The following is a 16,171-nucleotide window of genomic DNA, read 5'->3' as shown; positions in this document are numbered from 1 at the left end:
CTCCTTTTTTTCCTCACAAAACACAAGATTCTATTATCTTAGGGTTTTTTTTCTTAGCAACTGAACCTTAGCAACTGAAATAATACTGGCAACTCATTTGTTAAACATGTTCTTTTTCTTTTAGAAAAACTCATTATATATTATATGGGTAAAGTCCTATAGCAGGATTCTTCAGGCTCCAACTTAAGTAAAATTCTCAGTAGGCCAGCTTAATTTGTAATCCAAAAACTAGACACACATCATCACTTACATTTTCTAAGATAATGATGGTTATTTCAGTAGGCCATCAGTTATGAGGAAAAGATTCCAGAAAACTACTACATACATTCAAGAAAAAATATATGTACACGCGTTAGCGTGCATATATAAGTGTACAAGCAATCACTGTATCAGAATATCCCTGACAAAGCAGCATCTGAAAACACCTCAAAAACTAAAGAAAGCATGCGATGTTGAAACGTTTGCAGAAGATCCTCCCCCCATTCTTGGGCTGCCTTTGTATGGTTTTTACCATACAGAAGCCTAAGCTAAACAAGAAGGATGAATAAAGGAAGGAACAAAAAATGAATGGGGTTTAATATGTGTTTTTCCTATTTTTTTCCTCCAGAAACACACTATTACTTGAAGAACAGAAGCACACTGGTGATATTTCTCTTTTCTTGTGCTGCTTTGCCCATACTGCCTGTTAACCTCTTTTGGAGTCAGGAGTTGGCTCTCTCCTGTGTGTCACTCCTGCTTGTTCAGAGCTCTAAAGGTGCACCTCGCTACTGCTCGTTGACACTGGCTGCATAGGAGAAGCAGTATTTAGATCTTCAACTTGTTTTCAGCTATATGCTTTACTACCTGATGTTTACTACCTGATGCCTTGTGGGCCAATTCTCAGTATGTGCAACTGTCAGAGGTCACCTGATATTACCAGAACTGTTCTTTACCTCTAAATACCTGTGCCTCGATTCCTTCATTACCCCCTTGGTTCAGCATTTTCAGTAAGCTGTCACTGTTGGCTTGCACACACACAGACAGATCACTTAGTCTTGGTATGAAGGCAGCAAAACATTCGTATTTTATAGGACCTATAGTGAACAACCACAATTGCATAAATTCTTTCTCTAGAATGCATACTGACTGCAACTATTAGAGGTTTAAAGCAGAGCAAAAAACACATTTCAGTGCATAACAATGTTCTTTGTGTCAGTATCAATCCAATAAACCAGCAGCTGCCATCCTTGAAAAACTAAGCAGGAAGAGAAGCAAGATAGAACTCTTCTGTTCAAGCTTATGCAGATGAAGAAATGATATCAAAATGGTAAGCAATACACCATAGAGAAGGAAAACAGTTATCAACATTAGATATGGGGCTTTCACATAAATTATGGGAGTGTATTAATAGCTTTCTTCAGTCTTTAATTGTGTAAAATAAAAAAAAATGACAGTCCTCTCACACCAAGTGCACAAGTAAAACTGCTCTACTATCAAAGCAGTTTAGTTTCCATACAACTGAGTGATGCCATCAAGTGGTTAACAAAGGCACCAGCTGTTTTCCAAGTGAAGTTTTGGGGCTAATCTTCATTGAACACACTACTCCGTGTGAAACAGCTACCACCACGAAGTCAGTAACAGGCATACTCCACTGATAAAAGTGCATTAATTGAGAGCGCTAGTGATAGATAAGAGATGGCCTTATTTTTACAAAAGACAGATCTGATACCGCTCTCTAGCTCCTCCAAAGAATGTAAACAGCCTCTGACAGCAGAAACAGCTTCATAGCTAATAATCTGCTTTAGAGCTGATTTTGCTATGGGCTTTGCAGTTGGGTAGATTTGGAAGACCAAAAAAGGAAAGACTGCATAATGTATGTATTAAAAACATGATTTAAACAGTTTTTAAACAACAATTTAGCCATGTGAGTAGCTAAAGATCTGAAACATCATGGGATTTAAACATGTTCTGCTTTTTCTGAATTAATAATAATAATAATAATCCTTAAAGCAGCTAAATAGCACCTTGAAAGTACAGAAATTCTCCAGAATAACTGTACTTCTGTTTTCTCAAGAAAAAAAAAATAATTCCATTAGTAATGGTTTTTTCCTGGAATTATAGCTTGGCATAATGTTTAAAAATGTGAATAAGCATTTCTGCTAATTTTGAATAGAGCATGTTTTCACAGAGCTACACATTAATGACAATGGCATCAGTACTGTTTTAAGGCAGTAGATGGAACTGAATCAGCTTGGACTTTTTTTATCTTTTCCCCCTCCAACACTAGTTCTGCAGTAGAATTAACTGCAAGCCATCTCAATTATTCAAGGGACATAAGCAACGGCTTATTTTATTTCCATTCTTAGCAAGTTATTCAGTAATTAAGTTTTCTTTCACCCTTCCACACAGAACAAACTGTACTTTCTCACCCTCTGCTTCTTTCACCTGTGCTTTATTATAAATCATAATGATACAGAAGTAATTTTTTTCATACCTTCATTAGCATTCTGCAGGGATGCTTGACTTTGCTGACTCTTTTGGGCCTAACTTACACGTAAACAGTGTTATTTTAACATCAGCATGGTTCAGGCTCAGCTCTGGCATACACAATAGGAAAACACTCTCCTACCATTTACAAAAGGCAGTCAAATGCAGCAACTCCAGACAAGCTGATAAAACTTCCTACTTCTCTGGCACTGAGAAACTCACTTGTATTTGGAGCAGTATTGACAAGCAAGGAACATGTTAGCCCTGCTTGCCTGTCTAATTAGCAGCAATGATACATATGCACAAAAACTGACAATAGAAATTTTAAGCAGGGGTGGCCTCCCCTCCTGAAATTGTTCTCTGTGTCATGCCTTATGCTGGAAGCAGGAGAATGAACGTCAGCCTAAGAATCATGACACTGCTTCTGAACTACAAGGTATTTCTGTATTCAGTTTTTAACCCAGCACATTAGGAGCACGTGTCACTGCACACTCCTACTCACCTAGAAGTTTTACGCAAACCAAAACACTGACACATTATCTCTTTTCCATAACCAACTTGCCATTATGCCTCAGTAAGACACCAATTTGAAAACACCAAATTCAAACACCACTCCAAAGGAGCATTTCACATCCTCGGACTTAAACTTTAAGCAGGAGACTTGACAGACAGCATACAGGATACATATAATACTATCAGGGCTGCTATGTTATGTGAAGCTAAGTGTTATGAGACTCAAGGTAAATTCACAAAAGCCCTAAAACTCATCCTTATGCTCCCATCTATGATTTCCCCCTTCCAATAGCCATTACTTCTAGCCATGGACAGCAATATTATGTAAGGCAGATGAGACATCAGAAATCGATCCCTATAGCTGGGGAAGCATGCCCATGGTGAAGGAGGCAGTTTATCCAAACAACATTCATTTGTTTATGCCAACTGCTGAAAGACTTGTAGTGTTTATGAATCTAGCTGTGACTCAGTACATATTTATAGCATATATTTATTGACAAGTTTTAGGGGTCAACCTACTGAAAGATCTCTGCAGTGTTTCAAGTACTTACAATTGCATTCAAGGATTATGCAAATATCCCAAGCCTACCAACAATCTAAAACTGATATTTCATTTTCTAAAATCTACTTCAAAAGGAACACTTTCTTCTTTCCTCACCCATGAAAACATAATGGATGCCAAAATTAATTTTGTTCAATACTAAGAAAAAGATACTGTCCTCACTCAGCATCAGTATTCCTTACATAAAAAACACTTTGCTTACAGATCTCAAATCCCCATGACCATCCAGTGCTACAAAATGGGCAGCATTAAAATATTACAAATCTGCTTTCTCCAGTTTTACTTTTAGCAGTTGCTCTAGGGTAAATTCAGACACCATGCATAACTTTTTTAACACTTAATAAAGCTACTACAAATTATTGGAGTCTTACTCTGAATTTTTCTCTCCCCTTCAGCTCTGCATGAGCCCAATCAGGGAAAAACTTCAAAACCCACAAATTTTCAAGAGTTTCCATCTGAATACACGGAATTAGCCGTTTGTTCAAATGTGTTTAACACCTGATAGTTCCTACTGTGAACCTTAGGACAGATTTTCACGAAGTCTTAATATTTATGCACTTCCTACCCAGAGGCTGCTTGAAGACCAAGCCTGTTCATTTTATGCTTAAATGAAATCTGACCTTTTGAAAGTTGCCCCTATTTTGAACAACACTTTTTTATATACATATACCTTTGTACATTTGGTTGTTGAGTTTTTTTTAAGCATCACAACCTCCATCTCTGCGGTTTAACAGGTGTTACACTGTGGACAACCAGGTTTACCTTATACCAACACAGACGCAGAATATTTCTTTACTCTCCTATTATAAAAATTGTTTAAAAAATGTTCCTAATTACACCCTGCAACTAAGCTTTCTCTATACAAAAAAAATCACTCTAAAGAAGACACCAATATGAAAACTAACAACGTATCCTGGAGTGCTGCAGTAACCTCATATATATATATATTTATTTTTAGTACAAGATTTTTACTTTTCCGTTGTTCAGCTAGTTACTGGGTTCTAGGAAATCACATAATTTCATTTTTTTTTAAGCACCCGTATCAGAGCTGTGAAGGAATCTTGTTAATGTAATTCAAGTTTCAGTGAGCTATTCAAAGCAAAATTTACTTTTTTTATATGTATGTATATAAGCCTCAAAATTAACTTGCTAAAGTGCCAGGTATATTAAATCTATATGGAAAAAGTCAGCTTTATACAGTACTTCATTGAACAAAAATAATTATGTACTAGTATTTTATTCCACCAATCTCCTAGTCTGCCTTAAATGATATCTATTACTGATTAGCCCACCTAAACCTCACTTTGAGCTTTCTGTCATCTGTATTTTTTCCTTCTTCACCCTCATTACAATTACACAAAATACATCTTAAAATGGTGCTAAGAATTAAAATGCTTTATTAATAAAAGGATGACAATTGATGCCACTATTAACTTAAAGTATTATATTTTCAATGACCTGTAATTAATTGTAATGCTTACACATTTTATTGAATAATTTAGGCAAATAAGGTATCAAGTTGTATAAACTTGATATGAAACTAATCATTAAATTAGATTATAAAACAAGATTATAGACCTCATGATGGAAGAGAGCCAAAAAAATATTTCATCACTAAGCAAGCCTAAACTGGCTAATCCAGAAGAAACCACATACAAAGGATCTTCTCTTCAATACTTGACCTTCCATTGAAAGATATTGTTTCACCTAAAGGGTCTTCTGTCAGCTGTTACACAATTCCTTCAACTACATCTGATTTCATTACCTACATACCAGAAAAATGTCAAAGCAGATAATAAAGGATAACTTGAGCCCCACAACATTATCTATACATTAATATGTTATTTCACTCCTGATTAGGTGCTGCTTAGGCTATGTTACTAACTGGACATACAACTGGTTTCTGTATAAAACCTCCAGGTAACTTTCTTAGTCACAGACTAAAACAAAAATAATTTTGTTCCTATTCTCCTGACACAGTATTTGAATGAATCGACGGAAGCCAAAGAGAGCTACCCATATGCTGTGTGGTCAGAGGAACTGATCCTGAGGAATAAACAGTTACTAAGGCATTATCATATGTAAAAGGACAAGTAATACTTGCTAAGGAAATCCAGTATTGCATCTTCCTAAATCTGTTTCTATAGGGCATTGTAATACCAGTAACTATTACTTGTGTGGAGAGTTAAACATAGATTGAACAAAAATGCTTAAACTGACAAGACGGACCTCATACCAAAGCAACTAGCACCAATTTCCAACCTGGGCTTGCAGAGATATTGGTTAAGAAAATGAAAAGATGCATTCTAAATACAGAAGCAGAAGGAGCAGGTCAGTGAAGGATCCTCCTTTCAAATAACAATTTTTGCCAGTTACAAAATAATAAATGACTTATTAGAAAAGTTATTTTTTTAATCAGAACTACCAGTACCAATGAGAAATTTTGTTTGTTTGTCACAAGCTTCTCCCTAAGCGCTTTTACTATGTCTCTCAGTATATGTTCATTATTAGGTCGTACATATTTCCTGAGAACATATATTATAGTCACATGCTCAAGACACATTAGCCAAGTAAAAAAATTCAGAAGCCAAATGTTAGAAAGTCACAGCAGCTACAGCCTTCTTGTGATTCCCACACTGTCTCAAGCATTAGAGAATTTTACTGAGAGCAGCACTCAAATTCTAGGACCACTAAAAATCAAGTTACAACAGGGCAACATAAACAACACAACGTCAGCTTTAGAGCCTAGACATACTGACAATTACTATGTTATATTCCCAGCAGGAATAAGCTTGATTTTGTTTGAGGTTTGTTTTTCTTTTTAGTTATCATTGCATGATTGTTATACTTGTTCTGACATTTTTTCTTTTATTGCACATCATCTTTATAGAATCACTGTCCCACCCAGAACACATACTATATACGCCAGCCAAATTGTCACATTCTTTGTACCTTCTATTCTTTTCTAATACTCACTGAGTAGTTTTAATAAAATATCTTGACCATAAGGTGGAAGGACGGAGGAAATCAATGACTTTCCCCTCTAGAACCTCACTTCTGATTTCTAATAAGCTACACAGCTGGCACTGTGGGCTTTTAACGTTTCCCAAATCTCTCCAACAAGTGACGCATTACCTTCTGAGGTTAGCTTTCCAGACACATCATGAAGATGCAATTTATGAGATCTCAAACACTGTAGCCTGGTTCTGCAGACTCAGTGGTTACTATTAGCTCTTCAACAGTCACATTTTATTTATAATAGGTCCTTCTCAAAGATCCAATTTCATGAGCACTAGATTGCGATATAAATTTTGCATTCAAGGATCATTAACAGTTGAAGCAAATACCACAGCTTTTGAAGAAGATGCAAACACAAGAAATACTTTCAAAATACTAACACACTCAGCTTCCTGCCTTAATATGATTTGGTTTTTATAAACTGTTGGGGTTTTTATCATAACCATAACCAACCTTTGTTTCAAGAGCCTTCCACAGTCCCAGGTGTTCATGGATCTTTCCATTGCTGCTTCTATATTACCACTAAAAAATACTTTCAAAAATAAGAGACAAGAGGAAAGGAGAATACCCATTTTTAAATTGGACTTTCAGCCACTGTATAACTTTTTACAAAGTTCATGACCTTGGGAAGAAATCACACACTGTAAGTAAGCCAATTCTGAAGAAACTTTCAAAATAAAATGATTCACACATAACATTTTTCAGATGAACTTAATAGCACAGCAGATGCAGTTTCCCCATGAGGTAAATCATTCACCACTACAGAACTCCCTCATGTTCAGGAAAGATCTACAGTTTGTTTTTCCTCTTTCTTTTTTCTCTCATCAGGTATGTTAAGGGTTTGCACTGAGTAATGCAGCCAGAAAATTCTTTTTCTCTCTGGTAGCAGAAATGGTACATTCAGACTCTTTTCATCACCAATCTGAATTATCACGATAGGCTTGCACGTTAGCAGCTTATCTAAATGCCTTCTAATATTGTTGTCCCTTTCAACCTTTGTCACAGCTCACTTCTCTCAAATTATGTTTTAAACCTAGGGCTAGGACAACTGAAGTTTTAGCTAGGTCTAGCTAGTGTCTTATCTTAGAAAGCTCCTAAAATTTTCACAGACAGGTTCTTCAGCAATGCAAGTGCACAGTTGTGCTAATACACACTTTAGAAAGCAAATATTAACTCACCCCTACCATATCCCCTAAAGTGAGTTCCATAGGGAGCTTGAGCATTTTCTACAGTATTTATTATACATCTGGTACTATAAGCCACTTGGCTTTTGGACCTGATTCATCTGAGTAAGGAACTTCTTTGAAATTAAATGGAATTTATTCACTCCCCAGGATGAAACTATTTTGTGCAACTAGAAGACCTACCTCCTGGACATGACATGTCAGCTGATTTCTCAGTAAGGTTTTTTGTCAAGAGAAGCACTCCATCATTAGATGATAAGAACAGTTTTACACAGGCCAAATCAACATCTTGGGACCAACTGCCTGGTAGACAGTGAACCTGCACGTTTACTACTCTTTGAAATTCCATGGAAATCAGTCTTATTTGTATATATACTAACCAATAAGTATTTCTCAGTTCTACAAAAGTTATTTTTTTCCACCAAGAGCAGGGTTCCGTAGCTGTACGGCCCAACGCATAATACATTATCCTTGGCCACAGTACCAATGGAGGACATTAATGAAGCCCAGTCCTGAAGCAAGCTTAAGGTTTGAGGGAAATTTACACCCTGCTATACTTTACACATTACATCTAGGTGGAACAGCAGCATATATAAAATGCAGCTCCCTCACAGCCCTCTCCTAGTGCAGGGTGACTGACATATACCAAAGTGTAGACACTGGAAACTAAGGCAAACATCCACTGTAAGAACACATTGCTGTCTTGGTGACTACAAGGCACAGCATGTTACAAGTCAGCTGCATGACTGGATCCTGCCAGCAGGAGAGTCAAGCACATTTAAACCCACTTCATTACAGGAAACCTGGACAATCGGGGAAAACCACTTTCCCCTGCTTCCATTCCAAGTTCCTTTCAGTCTAAGAGACATTTCTATGCAATGTAATGAAATGCAACATTTTATTTTCTCAAAGACTTTTCCAACCCCCTTGGACTTCTCTGCACGCAGGAGACTGAGCTGTGGTGCACCTGTTCCAGTGGGGAAAAAAGGGGATTCTAAGTGGGAGGAGTGCCTATCATTTTTATTTTTTTCCAGATTACCTACACACTTGAGTAGCTGTGCTGACTAGAACTTTTCAGTAACTCTTAGGAGTTAAGCTTCTTCGTACATCAAAATGGATGAAAAAGGTTTTTGTGAGCAATCACCAAATACATCAACTAAACTGTCAGAAAGATTGCAAAATAGAAAGATGGTACAAGTTACTTAAAGGATGTGTAGATTCCTAATACAAAGTCTTCATTAGCTCCTTCAAGAATGACAACTAGATCATACTTTTGGCAAAATATTTTTCAACATCCATGGTCATTTATGTTCAAGTTGGCAGCAGAGCATGAAGTTGGTAGGAGCTTATGTTCAACAAGTCCGAAGATTTCAAACTGACCAAGTCACTTGTGATACAGAAAATCACATACATCTTGCATCATATCCATCTTTTCCCTGAAAAGATGCACTCTGGAAGAAGAAAACTCATTAACCAAATATTAGAATAATACTTCAGATACATGGACAACGGATAAGCTATTAATATAGATAACACTGAATTTATAGACTGATTTTAGAACATATAGAAGTGCAAAACAAAAAGAAAAGCAGCATTTTCTAACAATATTATCGGTTAGCCTTGTTTCTGTTTTGTATTAATTGAAAGACAATTTTCACCTTGAGTGAATATACCCTTCTGAACATTTGGAACAAGATGTCCATAACCCAGCCAACTGGACTGCACCAAGCCTCAGAAGCCAACACAAACTTCTACTGACAACGGGCACATCAGGTGCACATAAAGGCCCATATGAGATAAGCAGCTAGATAGTCTCTTTGTGTCACACAACGTGCTAATGCACAGAAAAGCAAATATGATACAAAAAGAATAAGTATTTTGAAGTTACATGTTTCTTGCCCACTGACCCTTACTGAAGTCATAAAACAACAAAGCAAAAGATCAACCACGAGAAGTTTCATGTGAAGAACATGTGAAAATTTTTAAACAAAGATTACACAAATTTTATTTTAAATCTAACCTTGAAATTTCAATCCAGGTAGTGACTTTTTTCCCTTTTTAAATTTTTCATTTTACAAACTAAATACTTGCAAAAAGAAAATATAAATGCCTAATTTTGTTTTGATTCTGAAACTGAAAACCAGCAGGACACAGCTGAAGTACGATGTACCAGCTGGAATTTGAACTTTCAACTGATTGGTGTTATGCTACAGTTGAAATCTCTTTGGTACCTGTCCACTCCAGCAGCCCACTCACATGGACCACCACTGAGCAGCACAAATGAAAAAGCGAGTAACAGTTGTTCAGTGGCTTATGTTCTGAAGCCTCCAAGAAAAAGAGATCGTGCACACATGATGTTGATTTTCAGTGAGGACTGTATACAGCACACTTCCCTTCTTTCCAAAGCAAATCAGTATTACTAAACACCTCCTCTGCACTCACCTAGAGGCTTTCTTCTAGGTGTTATTTGGGACAACAGTAACTCATCAAGTGCACATACAGTAGTTTTTCCACTTAACACATACATATAGCATCTGTTGATGCAGTAAGAGGTAAATCCCTTGCGTGCAAATTTTTAACAAGCCCATACAGTAGACTAAACTCTGACAGGAATCCCAGAACAGGTGCACTTGTCAGAGCACCTTGTATTCCTTGCGGGCTGATGTCCAGGTTCTTTCTCCCGGGGGTGCTAAGAACAGGGGTGCAGGTTCGCAGTGGGTCAGCCAGGGGCTGTCACAGGCTCTGACAATCCTTGCCAAATTGCCAGGTGAGTTTACCAGGCCATATGACTTTTGATCACTCACCTATCCCTGCCGAGCTTTCCCATTCCTCCCCTCCCCACTTCATGAATCAGGCAGAACTCAGGTGGAGCCCACTGGTTACTGGCTTACACTTGATATCACCCCCAAACAGCCAGAAGATTCTGTGGGCCTCAGCTGCAGCTAGCTAACCAGTCCTCATACCTCATACTTTATACAGACTACATGCTACACACAACAGTCCCTTTTCTCAAGGGTCTGCAACCTAGAAAATTTTGGCAAGCGACTGGCCTCTATAAAGTTAGTTTGGGGTTAGCACCAGCTGGCAACCTCTTGCTTCAGTTCTTTGCTATGAAGAGTCTGAGATCTCAAGGGCAAGCTATACATAGCCTGCAGGATAAATCATTGCCTGACTCCCTCCTACACATTGGGCATGAGCCAGCTAAAATGGTGACCGAATCTGACAAACACAATTCCCAGGCTCCGTTGCTCAGAAACCCTACCTCAAAGCCTATGGCAGGCACTCCACCAATAATGCCAATGTTTGTTTTTAGAGCGCAGCAGTGCTACAATAAGCCCACCATTTTAAGCTACTTACACAAATCAGGACAGACTAAACTTCTGTTACCCACATGAACTTTTGTTACCTACAGCATCAATTTGATTTAGCTGGGAAACTTTATTTTTGATCTCTGCACACAGACAGAAAGCAGTCCTATGGGTAATTTACACAGACAATAGACAGCGATGTCCGATTTCCTTTGTGTAGTCATTTTGTTTATTTCTTTTCTTTGTGTTTTCCTGGAGTACTTACATGAAGCAGACAATTGTGTTCTGTTTGAGTGGTTAACACAGCATGAAAAGAAATCCATACATGTCATGGCATTTCAGATGCTGCACAATAGAGTATTATATATTATTAATTTTGGCTACTGAAAGCAAAACAGTGCAGATATTAAAAGAAGCAAATTACCAGAAATCTGAATTCCTAGAAACTATTCTTAATGTAAATAACTGTCCATATATTTCTTGTGCAGTACAGGATCTGCTCTCTTCTACTACAAATTATGATTTAATATATTTTTGCAGTCATTCATCACAGTTTTACTGAAAGATAAATTAAGGATGAAGATTCTTTTGAGATAAAACTTTTGTGGACTTTGTTATCCTCTAATTGTTCTTCTGTCAGGGTTCAGTTTTGCATTCCCTGTGTAAGCAAAACCTTTGCTGAAGGTAAATACAATACTAAATCTATCATATTAGCTAGTTAGGCTTGCCTAGACCCTTGGCTAGGCCAGGGTCTGTTCCCTATAAGTCACCAATACCACATGAATCAGCTTGCAAAATCTTTTCCAGACATACACAAACCAAACTCACATACAAGAATATTCTTCAGAATATTGTCATATTCATTCAGGTTTTGTGCTGAAGCATGAGGATTTAAAGTCTTTATAATTTCTTAATCATATAATTGTGCATTTTTCTAATTATCTGTATAGAGTCATCCTTTCAATGGTAACCCACTGACCTACAATAGTATTGTCTGAACATTCTGAAAATAAATGTTGACTTTACAGCCAATTCTTCTCCCCTTGGTGAAGTTCACATTGTTTTATAACCATGTATTTAACTGGGTATTGCTTTGGGAAATTGTGTTGTTGATTCAGCAAAAGCCACAAGCTCTTTTGTAAGATCTAAAAGGCACTGCAGCAGTCCTATTTTAATGAACTTACGTTTGTGGTATTGCAGCAAAATATCTCATTCCACTCCCCTGAAAAGATGAGAAAAAAAAACCCTAAAAGAATAGTGAGCTGATTATAAAGCTACTTTACATTTTTAAAGATTTAGTAGCACCAAATCTTGCCATTTCTGGAAAGTCATGAAAAGCACAACCAATACAGACCTGTGAAAGGTCTACATTTTGTCTACATGATGCATCTTACAGCTACATCAGCTTCTGGTATGTGAGGTAGGTCATTTTATGTGAGCTAGGTCGTGAAGTCAATTGTTTTTCTTCTGTGCTACAGTGCACTGAATGCGCAGCACAGGAAAGTTCATAAGTGGCACATATCTCACAAATGCAAAGTAGAGCAGGAGGTCTGGCTAAGTCTTACGTATTTCTGATGCAGAGTCAATGCAGTATTTATACTGCATTGGTTTCCTCCATCAACAAATCTTGCAAAATATTATGGAATTCAAGATTCAATAGAGACACATCATCCACCCTAGAAGCCTACATAATTTCCTGGGAAAATGCTCATAGAACCATACAATCATAGAATAGTTAGGGTTGGAAAGGACCTTAAGATCATCAAGTTCCAACTCCCATGACACGGGCAGCAACATCTCACACTAAACCATGTCACCCAAGGCTCCGTTCAACCTGGCCTTGACCACTGCCAGGGAAGGAGCATTCACAACTTCCCTGGGCAACCCATTCCAGTGCCTCACCACCCTATCACAAAAAAGGAAAGACTCAGTATCAAATCAGTTTTCCACTGCTCTGGAATTCATGGGCTAAAAATGCCTTAGAAATACATCACATTTTTGTACAAAAATATGTATAAAACTCTTCAATAAGGCTTTCACCTCATTATTAAGCTGAGATGGAAGGGGATATTATTCCTCCCCAGTACAAATCTCTATTCATGTCACACATAGGATTTACCTCTTAAAACTGAAAATGAGGTTCCTTCTAGTGGCTGAGATGCAAGAAATTACCATGTACAGCTTACTGTCAGCATAAGAATCCTTATGACTCATTTCTTTTACTCTCACAAGACATTTTCAATAGAAAACACATTTTCGGGATGTACAGATAACCCTTTTAACGCAGTGAATGATTTATTATACCATCATGAACTTTTAGAGTGCTGCTGCTGCTTTTAGAGGAAGTTTTATCTTGTATTTCACTTGGATTGTGACTTCACTGAATTTTCTATTCAGAGTATTTATTGTAGTTCAGTAAAGCATGTGAACATATATGCATGTCACCTATCTTAATATTTTACCCCAATACATTATTGAAGAATGCTAACTGCTTCAACTGCACTTTCAAAAACGAACTTAGAGGAGATCAAAACCAAAAACTTTGTTTTTTCTGAACAAAAGGGCAGAATTCATGGTCAGAGTTTTCATTTCACCGCCTCAATAACCATCAATTAAAACCACTTGTCTCAAGCACAGCATCAGATAAAACAAGCAGAAAATAATGGAAATAGAGCCTTGCCGCAGCATCTTTGAAGAGGAGCACCTCAGGATTCACAGTGCTGATTTTGCTCTGTTTGATCTACCAATTATATCTTGCACAAAAGTATTCACATACCCCTGACAAAGCACTCTTCTGCTCACATTATCTTTGCTGGACTTTCATAATACCCTCTGCATTTCATGTTCCTCTGAGAACACAGAATGAAAATTCAGACCTAATTTATTTTACAGCAGTTGAGACAGACCTACTAATCGGAGCTGGAATAAGAGACATTGGACTGGAATAAAACCAGGACTTTATATTAAAATAGTTTCTTATGTGTGTGTGTGTACACGTACCTTTTAAAGTCAACTGACTTGCATAATGCTCTTCTACGACCTTTAGTAATTCACCAGCTATTTGTGGGCTGTGCATTCAGCCACAATCCAGCTATGAACACATAGAAGAAATAGTGGCACTGTCAAAAATTACAAAGAACAAAACTAAATTAACTCCAAAGAACCCTTCTACTCCCATTTTGACATTGAAGAGACACCAAATAGCCCCTTCGTGCAGGCACAGCAATTAGCCAAGGGGACAAGAGGCTGTGCAGTCTTTGCTTGGGACAGACCTATAGTGCTACACAAATTTTGAAAATAAATGAGACATATTCTTCAGTAAACTACAGCTTCTATTACACCACTGAGTTTCTTAAGAGTACTCCTATATAGCTACTGCTGACTGCTTCAGTTTCTTGCGGTCAGTAGAAGCCCTTGCTTCAAAACATGGGAACACTAAATCTGGAATTCAAACGCTCCTGAAATCATTGATGTTTGATTTAGGAAGGAGTCACCACACTTTAAACCTTCTTTTACCTTTTATCTCCTACACAGGTAAAAGATGGGCTTTTTGATTTGGGGGTTTTGTTTGGCTTTTTTTTCCCCTTCCCCACTCTTCCTGTCTGTCTTCCTCCCTTAGCTTCCCATAACTGAACTATTCAGTCACAGTCCAAAACCTGGCTTCACCAAAATGGAGAAGTCCCAGATTTAAACATAACAGTAAAATGGAAAAAAGAGATAATGAATTTATTCACTTCTTTATGGCTTAATAATTTGGAACACTTCAGATAATGTTAGATACTTGAGTGTAAAGTACTTTCTTCTTATTACAAAAGAACCTGAATGAAAATAAAGGTTCTAGAAATTCATGCAGTGATTCAGAAAAACATTTAGAATAATACTTGGATGCATGATAAAATTCATCCCCTGTTCAACCTTAAAAATCTGTCTTAAACATAAAGCAAATATAGAAAATCAATTAATTATATTCAATTTTGGTTAAAACAGAAAAAGCACAATCCTGAGATGCCTTCTTCAAACCATAGCAACACCTAACAATACCTAATTTTAGATATTGTGTTTAAAATAGCTGGTTACAATGTAGAAACAAGGAAACACACCTAGTATGCTATCCATAGCAAATATGCCTCTTGTATAACACTTTGGTGGCATTGCTAGGGAAAAACTTGAGAATATCCAGTAAATCTTTTTTGCAGTGCTGACAGTTGTTTTTTTCTGTTCATCAAGTATCCTGCCATTGCTTTGAAAACTGCTTCTGAGCAGAGGCACAAAAACGTCAATTCACATCATGAGAAACCTTCTACTCCCCCCTAACCTGAAACTCTACAGCAAAGATTTCAAAGAAAAACTGTTTGTATTGGACAATAGTGTAGAAAGTAACATCTAAATGGCACCACTTCTACACTCTTTTTTAAATTAGAAAAACTCACTCCTTAGGTCTTATGATGACTAAAGACTGAAAGCCATGCACCACAAAATGTGCATGGGTTTCCCTCCTCTCCTCTCTGCATGTTGTAAATAAACAACGTGCATCAGCTGATACTTACAGAAAGGCTCTATGAAGCAGAGCAGGTATTGTCTGTATACTGAGCGGTTCCAGCAGCTTAACAGAATTAACTTGAGTTGGAACTGGCTTCCACTACATTCCTTAAGCAGCCTACAGAAGAACTATTCTTGATTAAAAATTGTGAATTTTAAGTCCTTTATAATATGACTTCCTTAATACTGTGCAGTAAGAAGCTCTACAATTTAGTTGTACTTTCCATGGAAAAGTACTTTCTTTTGTTCATTTTAAATCTCCGATTTTTGTTGAACACCCCGTTGTTCCCATATTACAAAATACAAGTAATTCTTATTCCCTACTCATATTTCTGTACCATCCATATCTTTATATACTACTACACCATTATCATATCTTCACGCAGCAATCCTAATCTATTGTGTTTCTCCGCACTTACAGGCAGTTTTACAACTTTAACCATTCACCTTGTCCTTTTAGATTTTATTAGTTTTACTGTGACCTTTGAGAGACAAGATCATCAGATCCGCACAGAGAATTTGAGACGTAGACTTGAAAAATGAGGTTGGTTGTTCTCCATTCCCTTACTAAGGATTCCTAA

The 16,171-nt window shown here is 37.2% G+C and overlaps 1 protein-coding gene across 3 annotated transcripts in view; it reads right to left on the bottom strand.

Moving 5' to 3' along the window:
• The window catches only part of GRID1 (glutamate ionotropic receptor delta type subunit 1), a 592,171-nt gene that overhangs the window by 320,526 nt on the left and 255,474 nt on the right, over positions 1 to 16,171 (bottom strand). Inside the window, exon 1 of one of the 3 annotated variants that reach the window (XM_057421473.1) lies at positions 12,617 to 12,747. The exons of the other annotated variants lie outside the window; for them this stretch is intronic. Coding sequence (XP_057277456.1) covers positions 12,617 to 12,656 — 40 coding nt within the window. The 5' untranslated portion in view covers positions 12,657 to 12,747. Of the gene's footprint in view, positions 1 to 12,616; positions 12,748 to 16,171 lie in introns of those variants that run through there. 3 annotated transcript variants of the gene reach the window in all.

The sequence above is a fragment of the Pezoporus wallicus genome, unplaced genomic scaffold (assembly GCF_028554395.1).
Source record: "Pezoporus wallicus isolate ANWC-B61680 ecotype Strahan unplaced genomic scaffold, APGP_CSIRO_Pwel_v1 contig_4816, whole genome shotgun sequence".
NCBI lineage: Eukaryota > Metazoa > Chordata > Aves > Psittaciformes > Psittacidae > Pezoporus > Pezoporus wallicus.
The sequence above is the reverse complement of the archived record's forward strand: the minus strand, read 5'-3'. Positions and strand labels throughout refer to the sequence as shown.